Source organism: Capricornis sumatraensis, chromosome 10 (genome assembly GCF_032405125.1).
Source record: "Capricornis sumatraensis isolate serow.1 chromosome 10, serow.2, whole genome shotgun sequence".
NCBI classification, from domain to species: Eukaryota; Metazoa; Chordata; class Mammalia; order Artiodactyla; family Bovidae; genus Capricornis; species Capricornis sumatraensis.
The window spans coordinates 30,172,614-30,198,588 of record NC_091078.1 but is presented as its reverse complement, the minus strand read 5'-3'; the positions used below and the strand labels follow the sequence as shown (position 1 = coordinate 30,198,588).

At 42.3% G+C, this 25,975-nt stretch overlaps 1 protein-coding gene across 5 annotated transcripts in view; it reads right to left on the bottom strand.

Moving 5' to 3' along the window:
• FAM13C (family with sequence similarity 13 member C) overlaps window positions 1–25,975 on the bottom strand; it is a 137,016-nt gene that overhangs the window by 15,423 nt on the left and 95,618 nt on the right. For 3 of the 5 annotated variants that reach the window (XM_068982561.1, XM_068982562.1, XM_068982563.1), the window contains 3 exons: window positions 11,050–11,260; window positions 9,285–9,423; window positions 432–513 (listed from right to left, as the gene is read on the bottom strand). In XM_068982561.1, the coding sequence (XP_068838662.1) occupies window positions 432–513; window positions 9,285–9,423; window positions 11,050–11,260 (432 nt within the window). The remainder of the gene's footprint in view (window positions 1–431; window positions 514–9,284; window positions 9,424–11,049; window positions 11,261–25,975) is intronic. The other 2 variants (XM_068982564.1, XM_068982565.1) reach the window with 1 other exon arrangement.

The window sequence follows — 25,975 nt, the reverse complement described above, 5'->3', positions numbered from 1 at the left end:
AAGAGAACCGAGTTTTACTCTGAACCCACCACCTTCCAGCCATGTTGCCATCCCCTCTCTCTGGACACAAATATCCTCCTCTGTGCAGTTTGGGTATGTGGAATCAATGACTGCTCAGGCCTCTTTCTAACATCCAACAACCCAATAACCCAAGGAGGTGAATACTCCACACGTTGAAATCTTCCTGGCACTGAAGTGAATCATTCTGCCTGGGAGGCTGGATTTCCTTAGTCCCTTCATAAGCAGATATATTCAGAGGGATCAAACAATGAAGGGGACCCAGGGCTCTAAAAAGACAGGGCCTCCAAACTCTGCAGGAGACAAGGTTAAAGAGGGCCCAGGTAGAAGAGAATCCAAAGCTGCTTGGAGCCCATTATCACAATTTTAACTGCTTCCTTCCTTAAAAAGGAGACTCCCTTGCTAGCATTTACCTTTGAGCTGTTTACGACCTTTAGCCAAGTCATTCATCCATTTCAGGACTTCAGGATTAGATGTCTTGTCACCATGGGAGGGCTGCAAGGGAGGGGAAAATGGGGGTGGAAGGAGGGGAAGGGAGGGAGGGAGAGAAAAAAGAGAGAAAAGGAAAAAAACAATGTTAAGCAGCTGAGGCACACAAAGATAGTTCAGGAACATATACAAAGCTGGGAGGGAACTTCAGGCAAGCTACCTCCAGCAGATGAAGTTGAGTCTGAGAAGCTGAGCAAACATTCCTGACTTCCTCCACTCTTTCATCCTTGCCGTGGACCTTGTTTCTAAACATGCCTCATCACCCAGCATTTTTACATAGTCCTCATCATGCCAATGCCCCATAAAGTCTACCTCTCAATCACCTTGTGGGCTACCCACACCTGACACCTGTGGCCAGGCCATTCTTTGTATCAATGAAAATGCACTGGTCATAGCAAACACTCTCTTCCAACAACACAGGAGAAGACTTTACACATGGACATCACCAGATGGTCAACACCAAAATCAATTGATTATATTCTTTGCAGCCAAAGATGGAGAAGCTCTATACAGTCAACAAAAACAAGACCAGGAGCTGACTGTGGCTCAGATCATGAACTCCTTATTACCAAATTCAGACTCAAATTGAAGAAAGTAGGGAAAACCGCTAGACTGTTCAGGTATGACCTAAATCAAATCCCTTATGATTATACAGTGGAAGTGAGAAATAGATTTAAGGGCCTAGATCTGATAGATAGAGTGCCTGATGAACTATGGAATGAGGTTCGTTACATTGTACAGGAGACAGGGATCAAGACCATCCCTATGGAAAAGAAATTCAAAAAGGCAAAATGGCTGTCTGGGAGGCCTTACAAATAGCTGTGTAAAGAAGAGAGGTGAAAAGCAAAGGAGGAAAGAAAAGATATAAGCATCTGAATACAGAGTTCCAAAGAATAGCAAGAAGAGATAAGAAAGCCTTCCTCAGCAATCAATGCAAAGAAATAGAGGAAAAGAACAGAATGGGAAAGACTAGAGATCTCTTAAAGAAAATTACAGATACCAAGGGAACATTTCATGCAAAGTTGGGCTCGATAAATGACAGAAATGGTAGGGACCTAACAGAAGCAGAAGATATTAAGAAGAGGTGGCAAGAATACATGGAAGAACTGTACAAAAAAAGATCTTCATGACCCAGATAATCACGATGGTGTGATCACTCATCTAGAACCAGACATCTTGGAATGTGAAGTCAAGTGGGCCTTAGAAAGCATCACTATGAACAAAGCTAGTGGAGGTAATGGAATTCCAGTTGAGCTATCTCAAATCCTGAAAGATGATGCTGTGAAAGTGCTGCACTCAATATGCCAGCAAATTGAGAAAACTAAGCAGTGGCCACAGGACTGGAAAAGGTCAGTTTTCATTCCAGTCCGAAAGAAAGGCAATGCCAAAGAATGCTCAAACTACCGCACAACTGCACTCATCTCACATGCTAGTAAAGTAATGCTCAAAATTCTCCAAGCCAGGCTTCAGCAATACGTGAACCGTGAACTTCCTGATGCTCAAGCTGGTTTTACAAAAGGCAGAGGAACCAGAGACCAAATTGCCAACATCCGCTGGATCATGGAAAACGCAAGAGAGTTCCAGAAAAACATATGTTTCTGCTTTATTGACTATGCCAAAGCCTTTGAATGTGCAGATCACAATAAACTGTGGAAAATTCTGAAAGAGATGGGAATATCAGACCACCTGACCTGCTTCTTGAGAACTCTGTATGCAGGTCAGGAAGCAACAGTTAGAACTGGACATGGAACAACAGACTGCTTCCAAATAGGAAAAGGAGTACATCAAGGCTGTATATTGTCACCCTGCTTTTTTAACTTCTATGCAGAGTACATCATGAGAAACGCTGGACTGGAAGAAACACAAGCTGGAATCAAGATTGCCGGGAGAAATATCAATAACCTCAGATATGCAGATGACACCACCCTTATGGCAGAAACTGAAGAGGAACTAAAAAGCCTCTTGATGAAAGTGAAAGCGGAGAGTGAAAAAGTTGGCCTAAAGCTCAACATTCAGAAAACGAAGATCATGGCATCTGGTCCCATCACTTCATGGTAGATAGATGGGGAAACAGTGGAAACAGTGCCAGACTTTATTTTGGGGGGCTCCAAAATCACTGCAGATGGTGACTGCAGCCATGAAATTAAAAGACACTTACTCCTTGGAAGAAAAGTTTTGACCAGCCTAGATAGCATATTCAAAAGCAGACATTACTTTGCTGACTAAGGTCCATCTAGTCAAGGCTATGGTTTTTCCAGTAGTCATGTATGGATGTGAGAGTTGGACTGTGAAGAAGGCTGAGCATCGAAGAATTGATGCATTTGAACTGTGGTGTTGGAGAAGACTCTTGAGAGTCCCTTGGACTGCAAGGAGATCCAACCAGTCCATTCTGAAGGAGATCAGTCCTGGGTGTTCTTTGGAAGAAATGATGCTGAAGCTGAAACTCCAGTACTTTGGCCACCTCATGCGAAGAGTTGACTCATTGGAAAAGACTCTGATGCTGGGAGGGATTGGGGGCAGGAGGAGAAGGGGACGACAGAGGATGAGATGGCTGGATGGCATCACCAACTCGATGGACGTTGAATTTGAGTGAACTCTGGGAGTTGGTGATGGACAGGGAGGCCTGGCGTCTGCGATTCACGGGGTCACAAAGAGTCAGACACGACTGAGCGACTGAACTGAACTGAAGTGAACTGAGAGGGCTATACTGACACAAACCAGCACTTCCTCCCTTGCCTCTGTTCACGGTTGATGACCACATCTGTCTAGGGAATACTACAAACTGGAAGCTTTATCTCCTACCAGTCACAAGCTCCAAGCTGAAGAATGGAGACCCCAGGATCTCTAACACCTTATAAGTCTGAGAAGTCAGTATGTATGGAAGAATACTAATCCTCAGATTTCAACTCCTCACTGTTTATAGACTCACTATCCAGATAGAGTAGCATTAAAGTAAAGATTAACCATACAAGTGTGGACTTGGGCAATAATTAGCCTCCCCATGCCCCAGTTGCATCTATCAAATCAGGATTTAATAGCATCTTTCTCATAAGGTTTCTACTAGGGATAAATCAGTGAATATGCATGAATCATGATGAGTCTGAAACATGAAACATGATGAATATGCATGAAAAAGTTCCAGGCACATGCTAAACACTATAGATGTGTTCAGTTCAGTTCGGTCACTCAGTCGTGTCCAACTCTTTGCAACCCCATGAATCGCAGCATGCCAGGCCTCCCTGTCCATCACCAACTCCCAGAGTTCACTCAAATTCATGTCCATCAAATTGGTGATGCCATCCAGCCATCTCATCCTCTGTTGTACCCTTTTCCTCCTGCCCCCAATCCCTTCCAGCATCAGAGCCTCTTCCAATGAGTCAACTCTTCATAATGAGGTGGCCAAAGTATTGAAATTTCAGCTTTAGCATCAGTCCTTCCAAAGAACACCCAGACCTGATCTCCTTTAGAATGGACTCGTTGTATCTCCTTGCTGTCCAAGGGACTCTCAAGAGTCTTCTCCAACACCACAGTTCAAAGCATTGATTCTTCAGTGCTCAGCCTTCTTCACAGTCCAACTCTCACATCCATACATGACCACTGCAAAAACCATAGCCTTGACTAGATGGACTTTTGTTGGCAAAGTAATGTCTCTGCTTTTGAATATGCTGTCTAGGTTGGTCATAACTTTCCTTCCAAGGAGTACGCGTCTTTTAATTTCATGGCTGCAATCACCATGTGCCGTGATTTATTTTTTGGAGCCTCCCAAAATAAAGTCTGACACTGTTTCCACTGTTTCCCCACTTATTTGCCATGAAGAGATGGGACCAGATGCTGCGATCTTTGTTTCCTGAATGTTGAGCTTTAAGCCAACTTTTTCACTCTCCTCTTTCACTTTCATCAAGAGGCTTTTTAGTTCCTCTTTACTTTCTGCCATAAGGGTGGTGTCATCTGCATATCTGAGGTTATTGATATTTCTCCTGGCAATCTCGATTCCAGCTTGTGCTTCTTCCAGTCCAGCGCTTCTCATGATGTACTCTGCATATAAGTTAAATAAGCAGAGTGACAATATACAGCCTTGACATACTCCTTTTCCTATTTGGAAGCAGTCTGTTGTTCCATGTCCAGTTCTAATTGTTGCTTTGTGACCTGCAGACAGGTTTCTCAAGGTGTGTTAGCTAGAATTTAAAATAGTATTATTGCTATCATTACTGGCAGAGGTGACAGTAGCAGTGGTGGTGTTACTATCAGATCTTTAAAGGAACAGTAAGTCTTACCAAGACACACACATATAGGATAGTATGTCCTCACTAGTAACTAATGCCTCACACTTGGATGTGGCAATAAGGATATAGCTCTAATTTTAGGAGAATATGACTCTGTTCATACAAATCATTCACCTTGATTTCTGGATTTCTTTTCAGAGTAGAAAAGTGAATTTTCTATAGAAAAGAGAAACTAGCAGAGAGGAACAGCAGACATACCCACCCTGGTAACTTAAACACAGGCTCAAGAAAATTAGTGGTTACTTTCAACTGGGGATATAGTAATACAAAGAGCTATATAGGCATGCTCAAGAAGACATCATAAACACTGTCATAATAGCAGAAATGTGTGCAGTGTTAGTGACAAGACTGGTGGCTGTGCTGTGATTAAGAATCTATTAAATCCACGTAACATCAGCAAGTTGTTGGTTAGACAGAGAGACATGGGGAGAAGACTGTGTTCCTCTCAAGTCTAAAGAAACAGTGCTCGTGTTAGAGGATTACCAAATGTACACGGGATTAGATGTTGTAATTGTGAAACACAAAACATGGTTCTCTCACTTCTATAGAGATGCGAAATCCATACAGTTTAAAATCAAGATGCAAAATAATACTGAGGGAAGATTCCCCTCCCCCCACCTTCATGGAAGCCCAGTGATTTTTTTCCCTATAGGAGCCCAGAAGCAAGACTCTGGTTTCCAGGAGGGAAGCCCTGGTTTCAGCACCATGGACAGCGACACAGGGCCGCACCTCCAAAGGCTGCTCCTGGTCTTACCCACCCTCTGCTAGAATGACCCCCTGATGCAGTGTTGAGTACTCTGGCTGTGGGTAACAGTCTGGTTATGTGAACAGTTAATATTTTACACTTGGTTTCTCAAAATCCTCACAGAACTCTCCACATGGATCTGAAAACACATCCTGTTCTCTGGAACACACCTTTTTCACTGGATATGCTCCACACAGTTAATGCACTCTTTTTGAAATACTGTTAAAAACAAAAATCGAAGACGCTAAGCCAAGGACCACCAAAGAAGTAAACTTACACTACTGCAAACAAGACTTAGTAGAAATTTAAGGCTGAATTTTCTGACAAAATATTTGAAAGCCTGAACTCATTCTCTGAAATGAATTTTCTATTTCCCTACTCCTGGGAGAGCTTTCAAAAAAGGTTAAATCAAGCTGAGAAGGATGGCAGCTCTCATATCACATGGAAGGTTTTCATATACAGGCTGTGGATCTTCAAGCCTTCTAACTTCTCAGCTGAAATATTTCAGTTTAATAGGCCCCAAGGGCCATATACCACAGACTCAGTGTAGATGTTATTCAGTGTGATTTAAATGGGTCTCCTGAGTCACATAACTGAGGGTGCAGCTGGGCCAGACTTGTGATTTGCCAAACACACTAGTGGTAGAGAACCCACCTATTTACGCAGGAGAGCTAAGAGGTGCGGGTTCAGTCCCTGGGTTGGGAAGATCCTTTAGAGAGGGCATGGTAACTCACTCCAGTATTCTTGCCTGGAGAACCCCATGGACAGAGGAGCCTAGCAGGCTACAGTCCAGAGCATCACAAAGAGTCAGACATGACTGAAGCGACTTAGCACACACACATGCAAAAACAATTCAAAAGACATCTTACAAAGATTTACAGATCAGCAACAAAAGAACGCATGTTACTGTCTTAGCTGTGATTAATTCTTTGCTGTGTGAACTCAGAGAAGTTACTTCCCTTCTCTGAGCCTCAGTTTCTTCAGTGGTCAAACAAGAGAAGACTCACAAATCCTTTCTAATTCTAACATTCTCTAATTCTACTGAAAGTGGACATCTGGCTGAAACAGGTTTTTTCTAGGTCCATGAGTCTAACAATAGTTAACTGTAAAATGTAAAAGTGTAGGAAATAAACACAGCTCTGGACAGGAAGTGAAATAGTTTTATCAACAGAGCAGGAAGGATGTACATTGTATCAGGGCATTAGACTAGCATGGAGGGCCAGCAGGAACTTGGATTCAAAAATTAGCAGCAGGTGCTATTAATTCCACAGTCAGGCTGCCAGGAAGGAAAGCCATACACACAGCAACCAATTCAAGTCCAGTGACATGTCAAACCTCTAACCACAGCCTGGCATCCAGACAGGAAGGGTGAGGGGAAGCCCTGTTTCCTGAGACACTGAAGGTTCTGATTACATCAAAGACTTTCACACACACACAGAGGAGTCGTGACCATGAAGACTTCTTTCACTGCTCCCAAATCCATCAATCTGCATGTTTAAATGTGTGGGCAAGTGTCTGCTTTGGCCCTAAAGTCTCTCCAGACAAAGGCAGGAGGTGCCAGAAGAAATTCTTTTCTAAAATAGCCAACGGCCAGGTGACCTGTTATATATACAGACTCTCCACAATCTAGAGTCTGTAGCTGCAGGCAGAAAAATCTAGTGGAAAATTAATGTCTATAATTTTCCTTTATTCTTCAACAAGGCAGAGGTGCCATGGGATAGCCTGTTTGAGCATCACTCAAACAGATGAAAAAGTTAGTAATATCTAGGACCACTTACTTCCCTGGTGCTAAAACTGTAAGAAGCAATACATATGGGCTCCCTTGTTTAATACAAACCTAAGAAGTCACTATTAACTCCACTGTTCAGATGGATAGAATGGGACTCAGGAACATAAAGTAACAAGACCCAGGTCGCAGAGTTCATAAGTGGCTGTGCTTGGATTCAAACCCAGATCAGTCTGATTCAGGAACCACCAGGTAAGAACTATTAACAGGCCCCTGGGGATGGAGGCCCTAGCTGCTCCACAGTTTCCAGTACGAGGGCCCTGCAGATCCAGCAACACTGCAGCAGCAGACCAGGAAAGCCAGCTCCTCTGAGGCCATCTGAAGTTCCCAAACTGCGGACACCTTAAGAATTTTACTCCACTCCTCCACTGTAAACCGACTCAGCTTTAACCACCCCAAGCCTGAGGCGCTAGAACATAACTACCTTAAAAAGGTTGTAAGTCCTTTCTGGGCCTCCTGTTCCTTATCTGTGAAATAAAGCCTGTACTTACAATGTGCACAGCACCCTCTTACTACATGAAAGACCATAAGCAGCTGTGGCTGCCTGACCTCAAGGAAGGGAAGAGTCTTCAGCACCCTGACTGAAGCTGCCTTGAAAGCTAATCTGATTTTTCTTTTCCATCCATTTTGCAAAGCTAAAGATTACTCCTTACAACCCCTCTTTTAGTAAATTTGCAGCCACTGTGGGAAACATAGGACAGGAAGAACAGGAAAAAGAAATATTACTCTCAGCTCCCTCCCGAGAACTTACCCACACCTCAGGAACCAGCAGATGCTCAGTGAGCCTTTAAATATTTTAAGATGTATGAGACCTTATCCCCTGTTCTCTTTTATTCTAATAACAAGCTGTTCTGGGCCCTTTGCCAAAAACCCAGTATCTTTGTGCAATTCTACATGGATATGATTTTTCTCTATGCCATGATCACTATTGCAGACAATAAATAAAGCTAGCACTGGGACATCAGGACACTTAGCTCTGACTTTATCGCTTCTTATGTAAGAAAAGTTCACAGTTGCAACACTGTCACACCAGCACAAAGGCTGGTGTCTCTCTAAGAGAAAGGATGAAATCAGGGTTTGTCCTTAAGAGTGGCCTGAACAGCTGTCACTTGATAGGTGCTCATCCATCAACCAGAAAGTACTTCATTGTCAAAGAAAACTCTCCCTCATTCTGCTCCACAATTAGAGATTTCATCCGTTGTGCCCTTAATAGGTTCTTGGGTTGTGCTGTGCTGAGTCGCTCAGTCATGTCCAACTCTTTACGACCCCATGGACTGTAGCTTACCAGGTTCCTCTATCCCTGGGATTCTCCAGGCAAGAATACTGGAACGGGTTGCCATGCCCTTCTCCATAGGATTTTCCCAACCCACAGATCGAACCCAGGTCTCCCGCATGGCAGGAGGATTCTTTACCATCTGAGCCACCAAGCGTGCCTAAGAGTACTGGAGTGGGTAGCCCATCCCTTCTTCAGGGGATCTTCCTGACCCAGGAATCAAACCAGGGTCTCCTGCATTGCAGGCAGATTCTTTTCCAGTTGAGCTACCAGGGAAGCCCTAATAGGTTTTTATCAGAATGCAAATGACTCCATGTTGGATCTGCTTTCTTACCCCAAATGCAAATGAGAAAAAGTTAAAGAACAAATAAGACCATGATTCAAAATCTTTCCAAATTCGAGTCCTAGGAATACTAGTGATAGTAAGGTTCCTCAGGAAAAAAAAAAAGAGAGAGAGAGAGAAATCAATAATTAAATCAGTTTGGAAATAAGAGTTGCAATTTGTTGCTAGGAATCATCTTAGCAGAGATCAGTTGACAGACCCAGGAGGGACTCCACTTATGATGGGTCCTGGGTTGGCCGAGGGGAACTGAGCTGTCCCCAGGCACAGAGGTGTACTCAAAAAGGAAGGACAGAAAAGCCCATATACCCACGGCACAATCCACTCATTTCAAATCACAGGGGCCTTACCCGGTACTTCTTTTCTTGTTCAAATTTTTCTTCAAATTTCCTAATTTTCCGCTTGAGGCTCTGGATGTGCTTGGTGAGCTGGGTAATGGTCTGGGGCTCCTTGCCATCCCCACAGCTGCACCGGGAAGAACTGCGGAGCCTGGAATGATCCAGGGAGGAAGAGAGTCATTAAAAACACTATTGCATATGAAACAGATAACTAGTGCGGTCCTGCTGTACAGCATGGGGAATACTGCTTAACACTCTGCAATGGCCTATATAGAAAAAGAATCTAAAAAAAGAGTGGATACACGCATACGTCTAACTGATTCACTTTACTGTACATCTGAAACTAACACAACATTGTAAATCAACTATACTCCAAGAAAATGTTTTTAAAAAGATATAACTTATAAGCAGAAGAACTATGGCTGGTTCACCTTGTTAAACAGCAGAAATTAATACAGTATTGTAAAGCAACATTCTTCCAATTAAAAAACAAATTCAAAGAATAAAACAATGGTCTTCCAGTAAACACTGCTGCTTGTCTACAAACCCAGCTTTCTGGATTATCAGAGAAGTTCAGAGGCCAGTTCATCATTTGATGAGCCTCCTATGGTATTATCTGCTGGGTACTGGAGACCCCTGATTCACAGAACTCCGTTATAGGCAAATGTTACCAAGGACTTTTGTCTACAAAGGTCAGAATATTAGTCTAGGAAATGCATTTCCTAAATCTTGGAGGATTCCAATCTCAGACTAATGAGACGGCATTATCCTCAATAAAGGGCATGCATGTATGCTGTGATCAGTCTTTTGCAGCCCCAAGGACTGTACCCCATTCAAGCTCCTCTGCCCATGGGATTTTCCAGGCAAGAACACTGGAGTGGGTTGCCATTTCCTTTTCCAGGGGATCTTCCTGATTCAGGGATCAAACTTACATCTCCTGCATTGGCAGGTGGATTCTTTACATCTGAGTCATCAGGGATTGAGCCCAGACTAACAATATTTTTAAAAAGGATTCAGATGAGTAGTTTTCTTGATATAATAGAGCCTTTGTGAATCTGATAAAAGAAATGGATTGCCTCTCTAGAAAACATGTTTATTTTCTCATCTAACATACTTTAAAATAGTAATAATTCACTAACTCCCTCAAGTCCATCAGTAGACAGTCCTTGGAACAAGGTCTGGATAAATTCATGAGTGACAGCAGGAGGTACTAAGGAGAATGTAGGAATTCCCAGCACATATATTTAGTCAAGGGAAGACTCATTTTAGCTATGCATCAAAACTACTAATGGAACTTAAAAAAAAAAAAAAGAACACAGTTTCCCTTTTTTTTTGGGGGGGGGGAGCTATTGTAAGCTACCACTTTTCAAGAATCTAAGAAGAAATTGAGATGAACAACCTGCCAAGCATTGCCACAATCCATCCATTGAGGCCACTCCTGGACACAGAAATAATACTTTAATGAGCTCACCAAGAATGGCATTTCTGGTATTCACATGTGTACATTTCTTAGGATTCTGGTCATTTCATAAGAAACATTCAAACATGTGAGCCATAGGGCAGACTGTGTCTTGAAACGGTTTCCTTCTGAGACAAGCAAGCTTCAAACGGCATTCTTAGCTAGAAAGTACACTGATTTTTTGCCATGTATGGTTCAGGGCCTGCAGCTGCTTTTGGTAGGCATGTTTGCTCTATTTTGGACACACACTTCACTGTAGTTTATAAATGGAGTATTTAAAAACTGTATGAAGTGAAGATAAGAACAAGATGTTTTTACATCATAAACTGCTGAGTGCTGGGTGGAGAAGGGGCTGATTCGGGGTCCAAGTTGAATCTCTGGCTTTGGCTGAAGATGGAGCATCGTGGCGACAGCAGCGGGTTGTCGCCGTCGGTGATGTGATAGAGCAGCCTGCTGGTCTCAACAGACTGCACGTCTTCTGGTGCGCTGTCTGCTTCATTCTGCCCATCTCTGTGCACGGGTGCAGGGGCTGAGGAAATAAGATAAATCATCGCATCCCAGAAGTGACTGTCATGTTCCTAAACAAAGATCATCAACATTCACTATGTCTCGCCTTTTTGTCATTTCTTCCTTCTGGGGATATGAAGGCCTTTCAAAATACTGTCGTGTTTGTGTCTCACAGAACCTGGACAGAAAATATTACAAGACCAACACACACCAAAAATGGAAACGCAGCTTATTTCGGACCAAATTACAGCATCAGCATAGCCCCAAACTACAAAAATTCTCTCTTTATTTCATATTATTTACATATGTCAGAGAGTATATTATAAAATGTTAGAGTGAAAAAGAAAAAACAATTACATATAACTGGAGCAAAAGATGAGGGAGAATAGATATAACAATTGCCAGTGAAGGAAGGCAGAGGAGCTGGTGGGCAGGAAGAGAAAAGAGAAAACAAACCGAAAAGAGAGGGCTGCGGAGTCCCCAGACAGAAAATTACTCAGCACGCCTTAAACCTGATGGAGAACTCTGCTTATGTACATGAACTGATGTTCAGAACATGCTAAATGAGAAAACCACACATTTCAGCACAAGATGGTACACATTTCTGTGTACAAATAAACACACTAAATGATCAAAGAAGCTACATAGCAACTACAAAGCATGGTGTGATTAGAAATGATTCTAGTTCTTCTCTAAAATTTGACTTACCATTTTATTTGGGACAAAAACCAAGAACAAAACCTGCTCTAAACCCTCTCCTGGGTGAGGCAATCTCTCTGCCTGAATTCTGTGATCATTCCCCTTTTAAATAAGCTCTTTAGCTCCGCAACCAGGGTCAGTCCAGAGAGGGAGGGCACGCCTGTGCTACCCAGGTGAGGGGAGGGGGATGGGGAACAGGAGGATGCCAGTCAGGGTGGCTGAGTTAAGCGTCTTCCATCCTACGGTGCTGTACAGAGCTACTCAAAAAGATGTCAGAGCCTTCTCAGTTTTGCCCAGAAAACAGGTTAGAACAACTCGAGGCTTTCTCCTATTCTGACTTTCCTAAAGAAAGAGGAAAAACACAGCCTTTCTGGGTGAATAAGTGAATCTGAAAATACTGACAATTCACTTTTCCAAAACAAACATTTATCACAGTTTAGTACTGGACCAATCGTAGCCAGCTTTAGAATGAATGGCTCATGTTCTCTAGAGCTTGAAATGCAATTTGCTTTGTGCAACAAAGGTTGGGTTAAGTGCTTGTCTGTTTGCAGGCAGCTTCTGCCCTGTTTGGCTGTAGGCTGGGAGGGTGGACAATGCCTCCTATCTGGCCTCTGGGGCTTGCCAGCAGCACTTCTGTCAGTACCTGAGGCTGGTCAGAAATGAATGGGGTGAGGGCTGGGGAAAAGCTGGAGTCGGATGAATGCCAAAGCCAGGCCCACAGGCAGTGTGACTAACACAACTCACCACAGGCGACACCCTTGCTAAGAGTAATTTAGCCAGAAAACACTGCCATTTGGAGGGAGCCCTAAGGAGTAACATGAATGACAGCATGCACTACAATGACCTTCAACATCCACCAAGGAGTGTCTGAGTGCCTCACCAAATCCTCTTCTTAAACCATTAGACTCCAAGAAGAAATCCATTTTATTCATGGTACCTATTTCTGGGTAGTATCATTTGGTATTAACGATGAAGAAGAGAAAGATCTTTATCAAGCACCTGGGACCAGCATATTTTTTGCTGAAATGGAAAGGATCTTTGGCCTTCAGCTCAGCTGCGGGGCCATGGTAAAAACTAAGAGGCCAGGAGCCTCTCGGCGGTGCTTTATAATGAATGGGGGCACTTGAGGTCCTAGGCATATGACTAACGTGGGGGTGAACAAAGAGCTCAACCTCTAAAACTCACAGAAGCCTAAGACGTGACTTCAGAGAACCACAGGCCACTGTGAAGGGCTTGTTTTGAGCTGTGCAGCAATTCTAACTGTAACTCTCCATGTAAGCGGCATCTAGTTTTTGTGGCATTTTTTGTGCCATTAACATCACAACCTCTCTTCCCCACAGATCACCACTGAAGGAGGTGGTGGTCCCGGAAGATCCCAACGTGTCCAGCTGCAAAGCGACAGTCAGAAACTGGTGATCGGGTAGCACCTGAGCTCTCTGTCTCAGGATCTAAGTTGAGAAGTGGCTTAATTGAACTGGTGGGCACAAGCCTATTGGAGACAGAGTCATTGAGCTCCTTGCTCAGAAGAAGCCAGGGCAACCTTAGTGCCAACCAGCATTGCTGCCATCCTGGGAACACAGCCCAGGCCTCCACTTGCAGACCCGGCTCCCCAACAGGGAGAAGCTTACGGCAATATTAAACTTGAGTGGCTTCTGCTGGGACCCCGGGAACGCGCTTTCAAAGCAAGGGGCAGCTCGCCAAGGTCCATGCTGTGATGTAGTATGGTTCAGAGGGAGGGCCTGGGAACCAGGATGTGGGGTGCTCATACTTTCTTCTGGGGCTCCAGGGTGTTCCCTGATTTCTCTCCACATCCTTGTTTAGATCATCTGACAGGGCTGTGACAGAAAAGTCAGAGGAGATCCTCTGTACGACATCACACCTATAGTTAACAATAGTGTATCACTGACACTTAAAATGCACATAATCTCACCATCATTTTTTAACAATTATCAACATAAGGAATTTGAATATGGTCCTCTCTTACTGAGCACCAGCTCCACAAAGAGTCCATACAGGGTTACTGTGGGAAATGAGAGCCAGCACACCCTCGACATATTGTACCTCCTGCCACTTCTTACGTGTAAATAAGAATAATAATCATATCTATTAGTTATGCAGTGACTCACTATGTCCTCAAACTTCCAGTTAGAGTTTCTGCAAGGATTTAATCTTCAAAATAACCACACGAGGCTGGCAGTAATGTGATCTTCATTTTACATTCAGGAAGGAAGGTGGTATGACTCCAGTCGGGGTCAGGGGGTCTGACCAATGCCTGAGGCAGAAGACTCCACGTCTCCAACCCTGCAGGCCAGAGAGAATTCCTGGCAGCCTGCTCACTGAGCAGTAGGGGCCACAACGGAGACAAGTCATTATCATCGGGTGTGAAGACCAGACCCCATTTCTGAGCTGGCTGCAACCCCAAAACAGATGCTATTTACAGCTGTTACATGAATCAGATTTTTAAAATATATTTTTCCAATGTGAATTCTTAAGCGATTCAAATGTAAATCAACTATACTTCAATAAAAACTTTAATTATAAAGTAAATAAATAAAGTGATTTAAGATTTAAATAAATCTCTGTCTGTACCCACTTGAGATGGACTGCTGAGATCTGAGTTACAAATTAGACCTAGACTTGTGGATTGTTAATTTGTGCTTCTGGGTTTGCCCATCCTAGTGGGCCAATATGTAGCACTGAGATACATCGCAAAATGCCAAACATCAGCCTTCAATGGTATTAAAAACTAAATAAGGCAGAAACATGTACACGACTCTAATGAAGCTCAAGCATCAGAGTTCTTGGCAGCCTCGTCATGAAAAGGGCCACCGAAACACAACCAAGAAACAAACTCAAAGCATCTGATGGATACATAATGGATTCAGTTATAGAGTGTGTTGAATTTAAATGGCTAAATACACTGAGAGCTTGAAGTCATCCCAAGAACTAAGCCTAGGGAAACAGATGAGCTTGTCTGCTCAGAGACCACTGGGAGGGAAGCAGTGTCTCTACGGTGAGGATGGTTGGCTAAAAGTAAGGACAGATGAAGACACATTCTGGGTGAATGAAGCTGATAAGCTACCAAATGGCACAAGGTTGGCACTCCTAGTAGGATTTTATGTGCCAGCTTCTGTAGACAGTCACCGGAAACATCAGGGAGCAACAGGGGTGAGGAATTTGTCATGGTGAAAGCAAGGCTGGGCTCCATGGCAAGCACCCTGCAGATCTCAAGGAGCAGTTCGCCATCAAGGCTAAAAACATTGTCTACAGTTTCAGAAACACCTAGATCAAGTTGATTCTTTGGCAGATGTGTGACTTGGGACACATTATTCAATCTTTCTCAATATCAGCTTCCCCATCTTTTTCAAGTGAAAATGATATCAGTATCTACATCACAAACTGTTAGAAGGATTTTTAAAAACATAAGGAACCTCAAGTGCTTTGTATAGTGCCTAGGGAAGGGGGCATAATAACGCATCAATGACACAGAACTCATAAATGACAGCTGTTGTTGGAATTTACAACGGTATCTTTGACCTAGTTAGGAAACTGAAAAGGGGAGCCAGAGGGGAAATGAGTTTGGTTCTGGATGCGCTGAGTTGGGAGGCACTTTTGATCATCCAGGGGGAGGTGCCCAGCAGGCCCTATACACGCATAGGGAGGAGCTCTGGAGACATATTCTAACTGGGTCTGACCTCAGTATGCACTTCACCATTTACACCATGCTTCTGGAGTAGGGGGCGGGGTAATGTGCATCATTTTTATTTTGAAGGAGCCAATTACTGACTTCAATTCCAATGAACCACCAGCAGATCTGGGCACTGCATCAGGTGAGCAATGAGAAATTCCAAAATCCTTCCTGAAAACCAGAAAATTACATTGATCAAGAAGCCTCAGCTCAGATCTAAACTTATTCCTTGCCTCTGCATTTTTGGTTGCAACTTCCTAGTTAAATTTCCATCAGTTAAAGCTGAAAAGAAGCATGTTCATTGCAACACTGTTTGTAACAGCCAGGAGACGAAAGCACCTAAAGGTCCATCGGCAGAGGAATGGATAGGAAGGCGTAGCACACCTATACAATGGACTATTACTCAGCCATAAAAAGGTGGGAGCAATGCCATTTGCAGCAGCATGGATGGACCTAGAGAGTGTCACACTCTCAGAAAGACATAACTATCACACGATAGTTATCATATGACATTGCTTACATAAATCTAAAAGACTGATACAAATGAACTTATTTATAAAACAAAACAGTCTCACAGATGTCGAAAACAAAACTAAGGGGGAAAAGGAGGAGGGATAAATTGTGAGATTGGGATGAACACATATTTATTACTATATATAAAGTGTGCTTAGTCACTTCAATCACGTCTGACTCTGTGACCCCATGGACTGTAGTCTGCCAGGCTCCTCTGTCCACGGGATTCTCCAGGCAAGAATACTGGAGTGGGTTGCCATGTCCTCCTCCAGGGGATCTTTCTGACCCAGGGATCAAACCCAGGTCTCCTGTACCAGCACTTTACCACTAGCCCATAGCTACCTGGGAAGCCCCTAGATAACTAAAGAGAACCTACTGTATAGCACAGAGAACTCTACACAACACTCTGTAATGACCTATATGGGAAAAGAATCTAAGAAAGAGTGGATATATGTTTATGTGTAACTGGCTCACTTTGCTGTACAACAGAAACTAACATGACATTGTAAATCAAATATACTCCAATAAAAATTAATTTAAAAAACTTTCCATCAGTAAATAGTAACCCACATTTTAGGTTTTTTAGTAGTTCTTAAGATAAATTTAATACTATCACTCCTGTTCCCTAGAGAATTATGGAAAGACAATTCTGGAATATTGTTTTCTTGAGTGACTGCTATTATATCTAACATATGCAACACTTTCTGCCAAGTACACATAATGCTGAAGTACATAAATCTTCAGGATATACTGTTATCAATTATTTTAGAAAACCTATAACTTACATGCACCCTGATAAGACACTTTTATGGCTCTTTTTAAGTATTTTCACTGTTTAAATGGTAAACAATGAGGACTAAATGACCTCCGGTTTAAAAAAGGTAGTATCAACACAGGCCCAAACAAAGGAAAATTACAGTGTCGTTCTGCTAATATGTTGTTTACGGTATCATTTTGGGAGGTATAAACAGTTTGAACTCACCCAAAGTTTCAGTACTAGAGTAATATCCAACAAATTTAAATGTCTAGATGAATTTCAGTAAATATCTTAAATATGCTTTCATTGCACATGGTAACTGGCTTAGCAAAGGAAAGTACCCCAACTAGACTGAATGGAGACACAGGAAGACAAAGCGGTAAGGTAGTACCTGAGAAAAAGGAGCAGCCAGAAAGTCGTGGAGAAAGAAAAAGAAGAAAACCAAAGACACTCTCTCTGGAAAAGGAAATGACAACGACGCTAGTATTCTCATCTGGGAAATCGCATGGACAGAGGAGCCTGTGGGCTATAGTCCATCCACAGGGTTGCAAAGACTTGAACACGACTTAGCACACATGGCACATAGACACCATGCTGCTGGGGTGGGTGAGAAGGCAGGCGAGGCAGGGTGACAAGGTTGAGTCTATTCTGCAGTGGAAGTAAACTTCTAACCTGAGGCAGCCTGAGGCCTTTGGATGTTAGTGACTTCTGCCCAAACTCAGAACTGTGCTGTGGGATAGAGTAGCAGGACCCACCAAGGACAAGGTCAGACTGCTGGATTTCTGTCATGTTGAGAAACAGAAGAATTCCATACTTTGCATTGTTCTGGAGAACACCTGGGGCAGGGATCATTCATATTTTTGGAAGCAGCTTCTATACAGCTGCTGCTGCTACTGCTAAGTCACTTCAGTCATGTCCGACTCAGCGACCCCATAGACGGCAGCCCATCAGGCTTCCCCGTCCCTGGGATTCTCCAGGCAAAACACTGGAGAGGGTTGCCACTTCCTTCTCCAATGCATGAAAGTGAAAAGTGAAAGTGAAGTCGCTCAGTCATGTCCGACTCTTCACAACCCCATGGACTGCAGCCTACCAGGCTCTTCCATCCATGGATTTTCCAGGCAAGAGTACTGGAGTGGGGTGCCATTGCCTTCTCTGTCTATACAGCAAGCACCAAACCAAATAAACAATTTGGGGAGAAAAGAAGAAATGACCTTCTAGACAAGTCTAACCAAGGGACTCGATGAATGTTTTCACTTTCTTCTCATTATTCAAGATTTAACTTCGTCACCTATATGCATACTGTCAAAGAACCACTGAGAAATAATCAAGGGAAATGGCTGATGAACAGGGTCTAATCTCTGAAAACATCTTTTCCCTTCCACGTGTCACAAAGTGGAGCCAAGTGCTCAGCTAAGCTGTGGGGGGCAGAGGAGTGGGGAGGACAAAGAGCAAGTAACACCTGTGAGCGTCCAAGATTCAGAAGCATCCTCCTGGTACATGGGGAAAGCTGGTTGCTGGAATGCTGATCATTTCTCAGCCTAAACAGCTTTCTGCATGTTCTAGCTGATTCCTGCACAACTGAACATCTCAATGGGACAGCTGATAAAAATCTGCAGTTAAGGTAGCAAGACCCATTTTCAAAAGAAGGTTTTAATTAATGAGCCAATGTGCTTTGAAAAGCAAAAGGAAATTATACACAAGGCAAACGGGAAGACTACAGAAAGAGACTCCAGCCTTCAGAGCAGACTGTATCTTCATAGGCTCATTCAATATCATGAAAAATTAAGTCCAAAAAGTTGTGCCTGCAGTTCCTCCACAGAGACACAGAGAAGTATGATTCTAGGGAACTGGAAGAGACAGAGGAGGTTGTCCACCTCGGGCCTGGGGGTTGTTCAGAGCGCTGTCAGACACTGAGCATCTAGGCAAACTGTCTGATCTCTTCCAGACTATTCTTCATAAGCATGAAAGAATGAATGAGCAGGAAGGAGGCTTTTAAAATAACTATAACATATGAGAAATGATGTGCAGGGGAAAGGGGCATATGACAACTCTCTGTACTGTATGCTCAATTTTGTATAAACCTAAAACCTCTTAAAAATAAGATCTGTTACTTGAAAACCTAACACATGTATAAGTGCACAGATTAAAAGTCTAGGCTCTGCAGTCAGAGTCCTAAGCTTGGTCTGAGATGCCACTTGTTCACAGCTATTATGTCCTTGGCCAGATGAGCCTCTTCAAAACTCAGATTCTCTATAAACAGTATAGTGAGTATAAATGGGACAATAACATAATCCACCACAGTTCTTGGCCTGACTTTAAAATTGAACAAAACCAATACAGTATTGTAAAGTAAAATAAAGTAAAAATAAAAATTTAAAATAAAATAAAATAAAATGGAAATAACTGTAAAAAAAAAATTGAACTTAAAAATTTTTAAAATAATTACCAGATGGTTCAGGCTGCGAGATTTTTATTTATAAGGCAATTATAGAAATGGCTATCAGATAATTATATTGTCATCTATGATTTTTTTAAAAAAATGCTTTATTTGGAAAACAAGGATTATTGTGAAGCTCCCTGTTTCAGAGACTATGAAGACGGTGATAAAAGCATCAGAGAAAATTTGTTAACAGTAAAGATCTTTTCTACCCAAGTTATGTCATAGGTGTAGCACAGGATAGATTTTATGGTAATGAATGTAGTTTCAACTTTAATAAGAGGTAATTATTCAACCATCAGCTCTTGATTCCCTTAAGCAAAAGGTATTTATGACGGATTAATGCTGTCATAAATACCTTTTGCTTAAGAGAACTAGTACAATGTCAATCAAATACAGGACTCGAGAGAGGACCTAGGGAATAAACAGTGCTAAATGTCATTTCCACACCTTGCAAGTCATCAGCAATTATAATAAAGTAGACATTTAAAGACAAATGCAAGCATTATCAACTGGAGAAAAGGCGATATAAGCTCTGAATGGCCAGCTTTTTAAATAATGATCACTGACATTTATTGAGCATTTACCCCGGGTGAGATGCTAAAAACCTGATATGTATTATGCTACGCCATCCTCGCAACAATCCTAAGAGGTAGATACTATCCTTTTTCCCTTTTCAAAGAAAAGAAAACTGAGGCACAGAGGTCAAATAACCTGTCCAAGATTACCCAAGAAGCGTATCAAGTTCTACAAAGAGCTATGTTTCTGAGCAAGACAAAACCAATGAATATAATTCATTTGGGCTTTCAAGAAGTCTACAGCATGGTGTTCATACCAAACGTTATTTAAAAACAAAACCAAATGATGATTGGGCTAAATGTTTTGTAATGGATAAAAAAATTCACTTACTAATAGGCCCCAAAGAACAGGGTTGAATTAGTATCTTTATGAGAGACATGTCAGTACTAATCCTTGCTAATGGATCCTGAATTAATCTTTCTTCATATTTCAAAAACAACATAGAAGCAAAAATAGAGTTGTGAGTCTGAGTTTGCAGATGATGTTAGTATTTTTCAAAGAGTAAAATGCAAAGCAACCACAGAAGAAGCTCACAAACCAGGAGGAAGGTCAATAAGGACAGATGACCCTCAGTGTGGGCCAGTGAAGAAAACTAACCCATCCACACTTAACAGATAATCAGCAGTAAACTATTAGTTTGATAGAAAATGGGATTTTTGGAGCTTTTATAGACTATAAGATGTGACAAAAAGGTCAAGAAAACAATGTACATATTTCTAGGAAGAGTACGGAAAGCAATCCAACAACCATAATTATTTTTTGAATAGTTGATGAAACTCTCCCCCTGCCCATGTTTTTAGGTATTAATTCTTTTTTTATTTAGGTCATCATAGTTTCATGGGTAGTTGTGAGAAATTGTAGACATATCCCTTGTACACTTTGCCCAATTTCCCCCGATAGTATCATTTGGCAAAAGTATAGTACCTGTGCCCACATGTACAAATAAAATTCTACTGTTTCATTTAATCTGGAAAACACTATGTGGGTCAGGTAAATACACATGAGAAAGGCAAGGGGGTCCAGAGATGGTTAAGATCAGGGGAGCTGAAATGCCTCCAGGAACAGAGGGCCTGCAGTAGTTAATCAACTACAAATCTAGATGTTTTTATTCTAGCAAAATAGTCAGGGATGTACTTTAAAAATGACTTTAAAGCATATTAGTTGTACAGCGTGTACCTAGGCTGCCTTTGGGCTCAATTTCAAGTTCAAGAATATTAGAACTATGTGGACTTTGTATTTAGGATGGCAAAGGAAACAGCATGTGAAACGCTCAGACGGTGGAGTCTGATTGGGGAGATTTCCCCACTCCTTCCCTTTCCTCCCAGCACCCGCCACCACTCACTACTGTGGGACCGTCTACGAGTTACATCCAGTCTCCCAGTTCATTTCCTCATCTTTCATCTGGGGATAATAATGCCTCCTAGGGTGGTTGTGGCGATAAAGTAAGAAAATTCATGAAACAATGCCTGGTGCACAAGAAGAGGTCATTGTTAGCTAAGGTTGATATTATTCATTTAAAGACCTTCAAAGCAGAGTTTCTAAACCCTGGCACTCTTGACATTTTGGACCAGATAACAATTTGTTGGGGCAGTGCCGGGGTCATGGCTTGTCTTATACATTGAAGGATGTTCAGCAGGACCTCTGGACTCTACCCACTAGATGCCACTGGCACTCACACTCCAGCTATGACACCAAAACAATATCTCCAGATGTTGCTGAATGTCCTGAAGGCAGAGGGTCAGAGTGCGGGAGAGGGGAGAAGACCACTGTTTTAAAGGACCCAGCTTAGAACAAGAAGATGAAGTACTGCTCTCTACGGTGATTGCCATTTTCTAGTTAGAGTACCTCAGTGCTACATACTAAACAACATAAAAAGGTTCAAGAAGGATTTAGAAATAATACATCCACAAACACGAACTCAGTGTATGAAGTTTCTAAAAGATATTAGGAGTTCTGGGCACTTCTGAGGTTGAGGTCTTGAAGAGTCCCTCATACTGACTTTCAAAGACTATTTCTGAGGGCTGCTGCCAGATAGGATGGAACATTATGTGGATAATCAGACCCACCTCATGGGAGACCTGAGGTGCTCCCTGTTCCTGAAATCCAATTATAAACTTCACCTTCAGCAATAACAACTTGCATGGTGCCCTTGCAGGAATACTGAGTTCCACAAAGTGTTCCCGAATCTCCCTGAACAGCAGAATCATCAACAGGAGCTTTGCAAACATGGAGATTTTCAGGCCTCATCTCTACACTTTAATTTTGTATCACGGTGGACAGCCCAGACGACTGTACATTTAATAAGCCCTGCCAAGTGAGAATGTCTGGTTAAATAGACAGTGTCTTGAAATATGACAGAGAAAGTCAGGTCCTCTTTGACTCTGCCCCATTTCAACTCCAACAATTAGGAAGAAATCTGCAGACTATGCAGGATTCTTTTGGGAAAAATTACAGACTGTACCCAGATATAGGTTTCCCTGGTGGCGCAGTGGTCAAGAATCTGCCTGCCAATGCAGGAGACACCAGAGATGCAGGTCCAGTCTTTGTGCCGGGAAGACCCCCTGGAGTAGGAAATGTCAACCAACTCCAGTATTCTTGCCTGGAAAATTCAATGGACAAAGGAGCCTGGCAGGCTACAGTCTATGGGGTCACAGACAGTTGGATACAACTGAGCACACAGCAGCAAAAGCAGCACCTAGATATATGATGTGAGCATTGTTTGACAATCAACGTTAGCAACAAGGCTCTTAGCCAAATGAAAATTTCAACTTGAAAATCAAGATTTTAGAATAAAGCAATTAATTATGCATTGCTTTCGAATTTCTTTTTGGCCAGGCATGCAAGATCTTAGTTCCTCAAGCAGGGATCAAACCTGTGTCTCTTGCAGTGAAAGCATGGAAGCTTAACCACTAGACCACCAGGGAAGTCCCTGGACCTATTATTTCTAGTAATAAGTCTCCAGTGATAGCTTATACTAAAAACTCCATCACCTGTGCTCAAACAGAACAGGCATTACTATACTTAGTCATGTGGAACAACGTCAAATAGTCCTTCTACACATGTTGAAAATGATGAAAAGCTGAAAAGACAATCCTCATTCTATTTTCCAATCAACAACACCAGAACAGGAGCTTTTTAATGTCCGGTGGAAACGTCTGCTTCAACTGTAAGAGGCTATCGATTCAGTTAGAGGGATCTGGGCCCTTAGCACCATGTGGCTTCCCATCTCACATTATGCAGTCTGCAGCGCACAGGCAGGGTGACCAACTGTCCTGGACTGCCCGGAACTGAGGGTCCCCCAGCAGTGGGACTTTCAGTGCTAAAACCGGGGCAGTCAGTGACCCTCAGCACAGCCCTGGCACTGCCCTGAAACTGGCAACCATTCTATCACTTTTTTCTAAACGTTGTTACCTCCCTCAGATCTGTCCCCATCCTGCCCATCTCGAGCTCCAGCTTGAGCACCTTTCTCCTCCTGAAGTAAACGCACTGAGCCAACTGCTCACAGACCCTGCAAATCCATGTGGTCTGTAAGCTTCTACCTGTGGATGAAACTAAGTCAAAGAGAACCTAAGAGAACCTGACCTTTTCCCTCTCATAATTTAAGATACTATCCACTTAAATAGTGGCTTCCAGTACTTGAAAACATTAATGAAATATAAAGACTCTAGGACTTCGAACCCTTGAGTGTCTAGAGATGAAGACTGAGAAACCCAGGTATAAAAGCTTCCTGGTAACTGTGATGTGAGGGAAGGTTCACTAACACTCTCTAGAACACAGTGCCCCTTCAGGGTGTCATAAAATCTGCTCTTACTGCAAGTGCAGTTTGTAATTGCATTTCTAGAACAGGGAGCATCTCAGATATTTTGCTAGATGAGATGAATCTTTGTATTCTGTAAATTCAAGTTAAAACTCAATATTTTCATTTAAGATCAAAGACATAAAGGATACAAAATTTTGCTCAGACTATCATTTCAGATGCCCTCCATAAATGTTAAACAACTTTAGGGAATTGTCTGGAGGTCCATGGATTAGGACTCCACGCTCTCACTGCTGAGGGCCCAAGCAACCCCTGGTCGGGGAATTAAGATCCCACAAGCCACATGGTGTGGCCAAAAGAGTAAATAAATAAATTTAACTTTCATGTTTAAAATAAATAAACAACTTAAGTCATGCCTTAAATCAAATTTCAAGTAAGACTGAAACCAATATAAATCACAACAATTTATATTTGTGAATGTTTGCTTTGAAAGGTTAATTAGCTGCCTATTACATTGAGATATTTCTATAAAAATCACTTGCTGGATTTTGTCCTTATTATACCAAATAGTAACATTAACTATTACTAATCCAATATTTGCAGACATCTAAGGCCCAGGGCTAGATTCTAGACTTTAAGAGAAAAATATTATTTTAAGTTACCATAATCTTTGATAGACTTATGGCATCTGTGCTCATCTATGCTATAACACTATCATCGGGGCTTTAGGCATGCGCACAACTACAGTTTCCAGGAGTTCAGAGATCTCTCCAGAAACCCAGCCATAAGCCCAGAGTGAAGAAATGCTGATCTAGCGTGAACATAAATTTCTCCCTTCCGAGTAACACGTGGACTGGAGCGTGTATAGCCTTCCTATAAGAGTGTGTCTTGGAAGCCAGTGAGCCGGAACCACCCCATAAGCTGAACTGTGAAAGCTTCTTTCATGCTCATCACTTTGGCAACATTCTTACCACATGAAGAGACAGACTCCTTACTTCCCTGAAAACATCTAGTAAGTGATTTCTAGATTGTTTCAAAGGGATTTTTAAAAAAGTAAAATAAAAAAGAAGCATGTGCCAAGGTCCAATACAATGGCTGGGACTTCACTTTCCCTGCATCGATTCCCATGCAGTCGATTTAGCTAAACGAGACTCCTTATTCATAAGCTCTGCAAAGGCCAAAAAACATCAAGATGGGTTTTACCTTTGCAAACTTGCAGGAGCTGTCCCTGCCCAGTGTGTGTGTATGTGTGTGTGCACACGCACACACACACACACACACACACAGAGTGGAAACTTTTCTGTTTCATAAACTCTCTCAGAAAGACTGGAATATCTCACATTCACCTACATTTTAGAAAACCCAACGTCCAGCCCACAAAGCTCCTCTGTAAGGAAGCTTCTGCCCGTTCCTATTATTTGACAGCTAAGCCGGAATATGCTGATGGCTCCTTCATATGGGCGATCCCCACATAAATGCGGTGGTTGCAGTTTAGTCATGAAGTCATTTCTGACTCGTGGGGCCCCGTGGACTATAGCCTGCCACTATAATCCTCTGTCCACGGGATTTTCCAGGCAAGAATACTGGGGTGGGTTGCCATTTCTTACTCCAGGGGATCTTCCTGACCTAGGGATCGAACCCAGGTCTCCTGCATTGCAGGTAGATTCTTTACTGACTGAGCCACCAGGGTATACATCTCTATTTAATAAAGAATGCATTAATAAGTTGGTTCAAAATCCTCTCCATCAAGAGTGAGAACATATAAAACTACTACCAACCTTTGGAAAAAATAAGATACATTTACACACAAAAGTCATGATAAAATATATATATTTTATATATATATATATACACACACAAATACACATACACATATCCAACATGCAACAAATATTATATTGAATGGTCCTTATCAGATACTTGTGAACATCAGATAATTCAAAAATTAACTTGTATTTGGCTTGGGAATTCTATGTTTCTATGTTGCTTGTTTACAGAGAGTGGAATAGGGGGTTGGTGGAAAAAGAAGGGCATTGTCTAGTCATTTGACTCAAATCCCTAATTGGCTCTTGACCAATTTTACTTGCATCTCATCCAAACACAATGGCTAACAGAGCCGAGGAGCTCACCACATAACAAGACAACCAAGTGGCCATCTACATACATAGGGAAATAATTTATCACTTACAAGTAGGGTCACACTAGGCCTCAGTGTCTTTACTATGAATAGTATTATTTCACAGGTTTAAGGGTTTAAATTAATAACTATGAAGTTTACAACAGTGCCTGAGCATAGAAAGTCTTCGA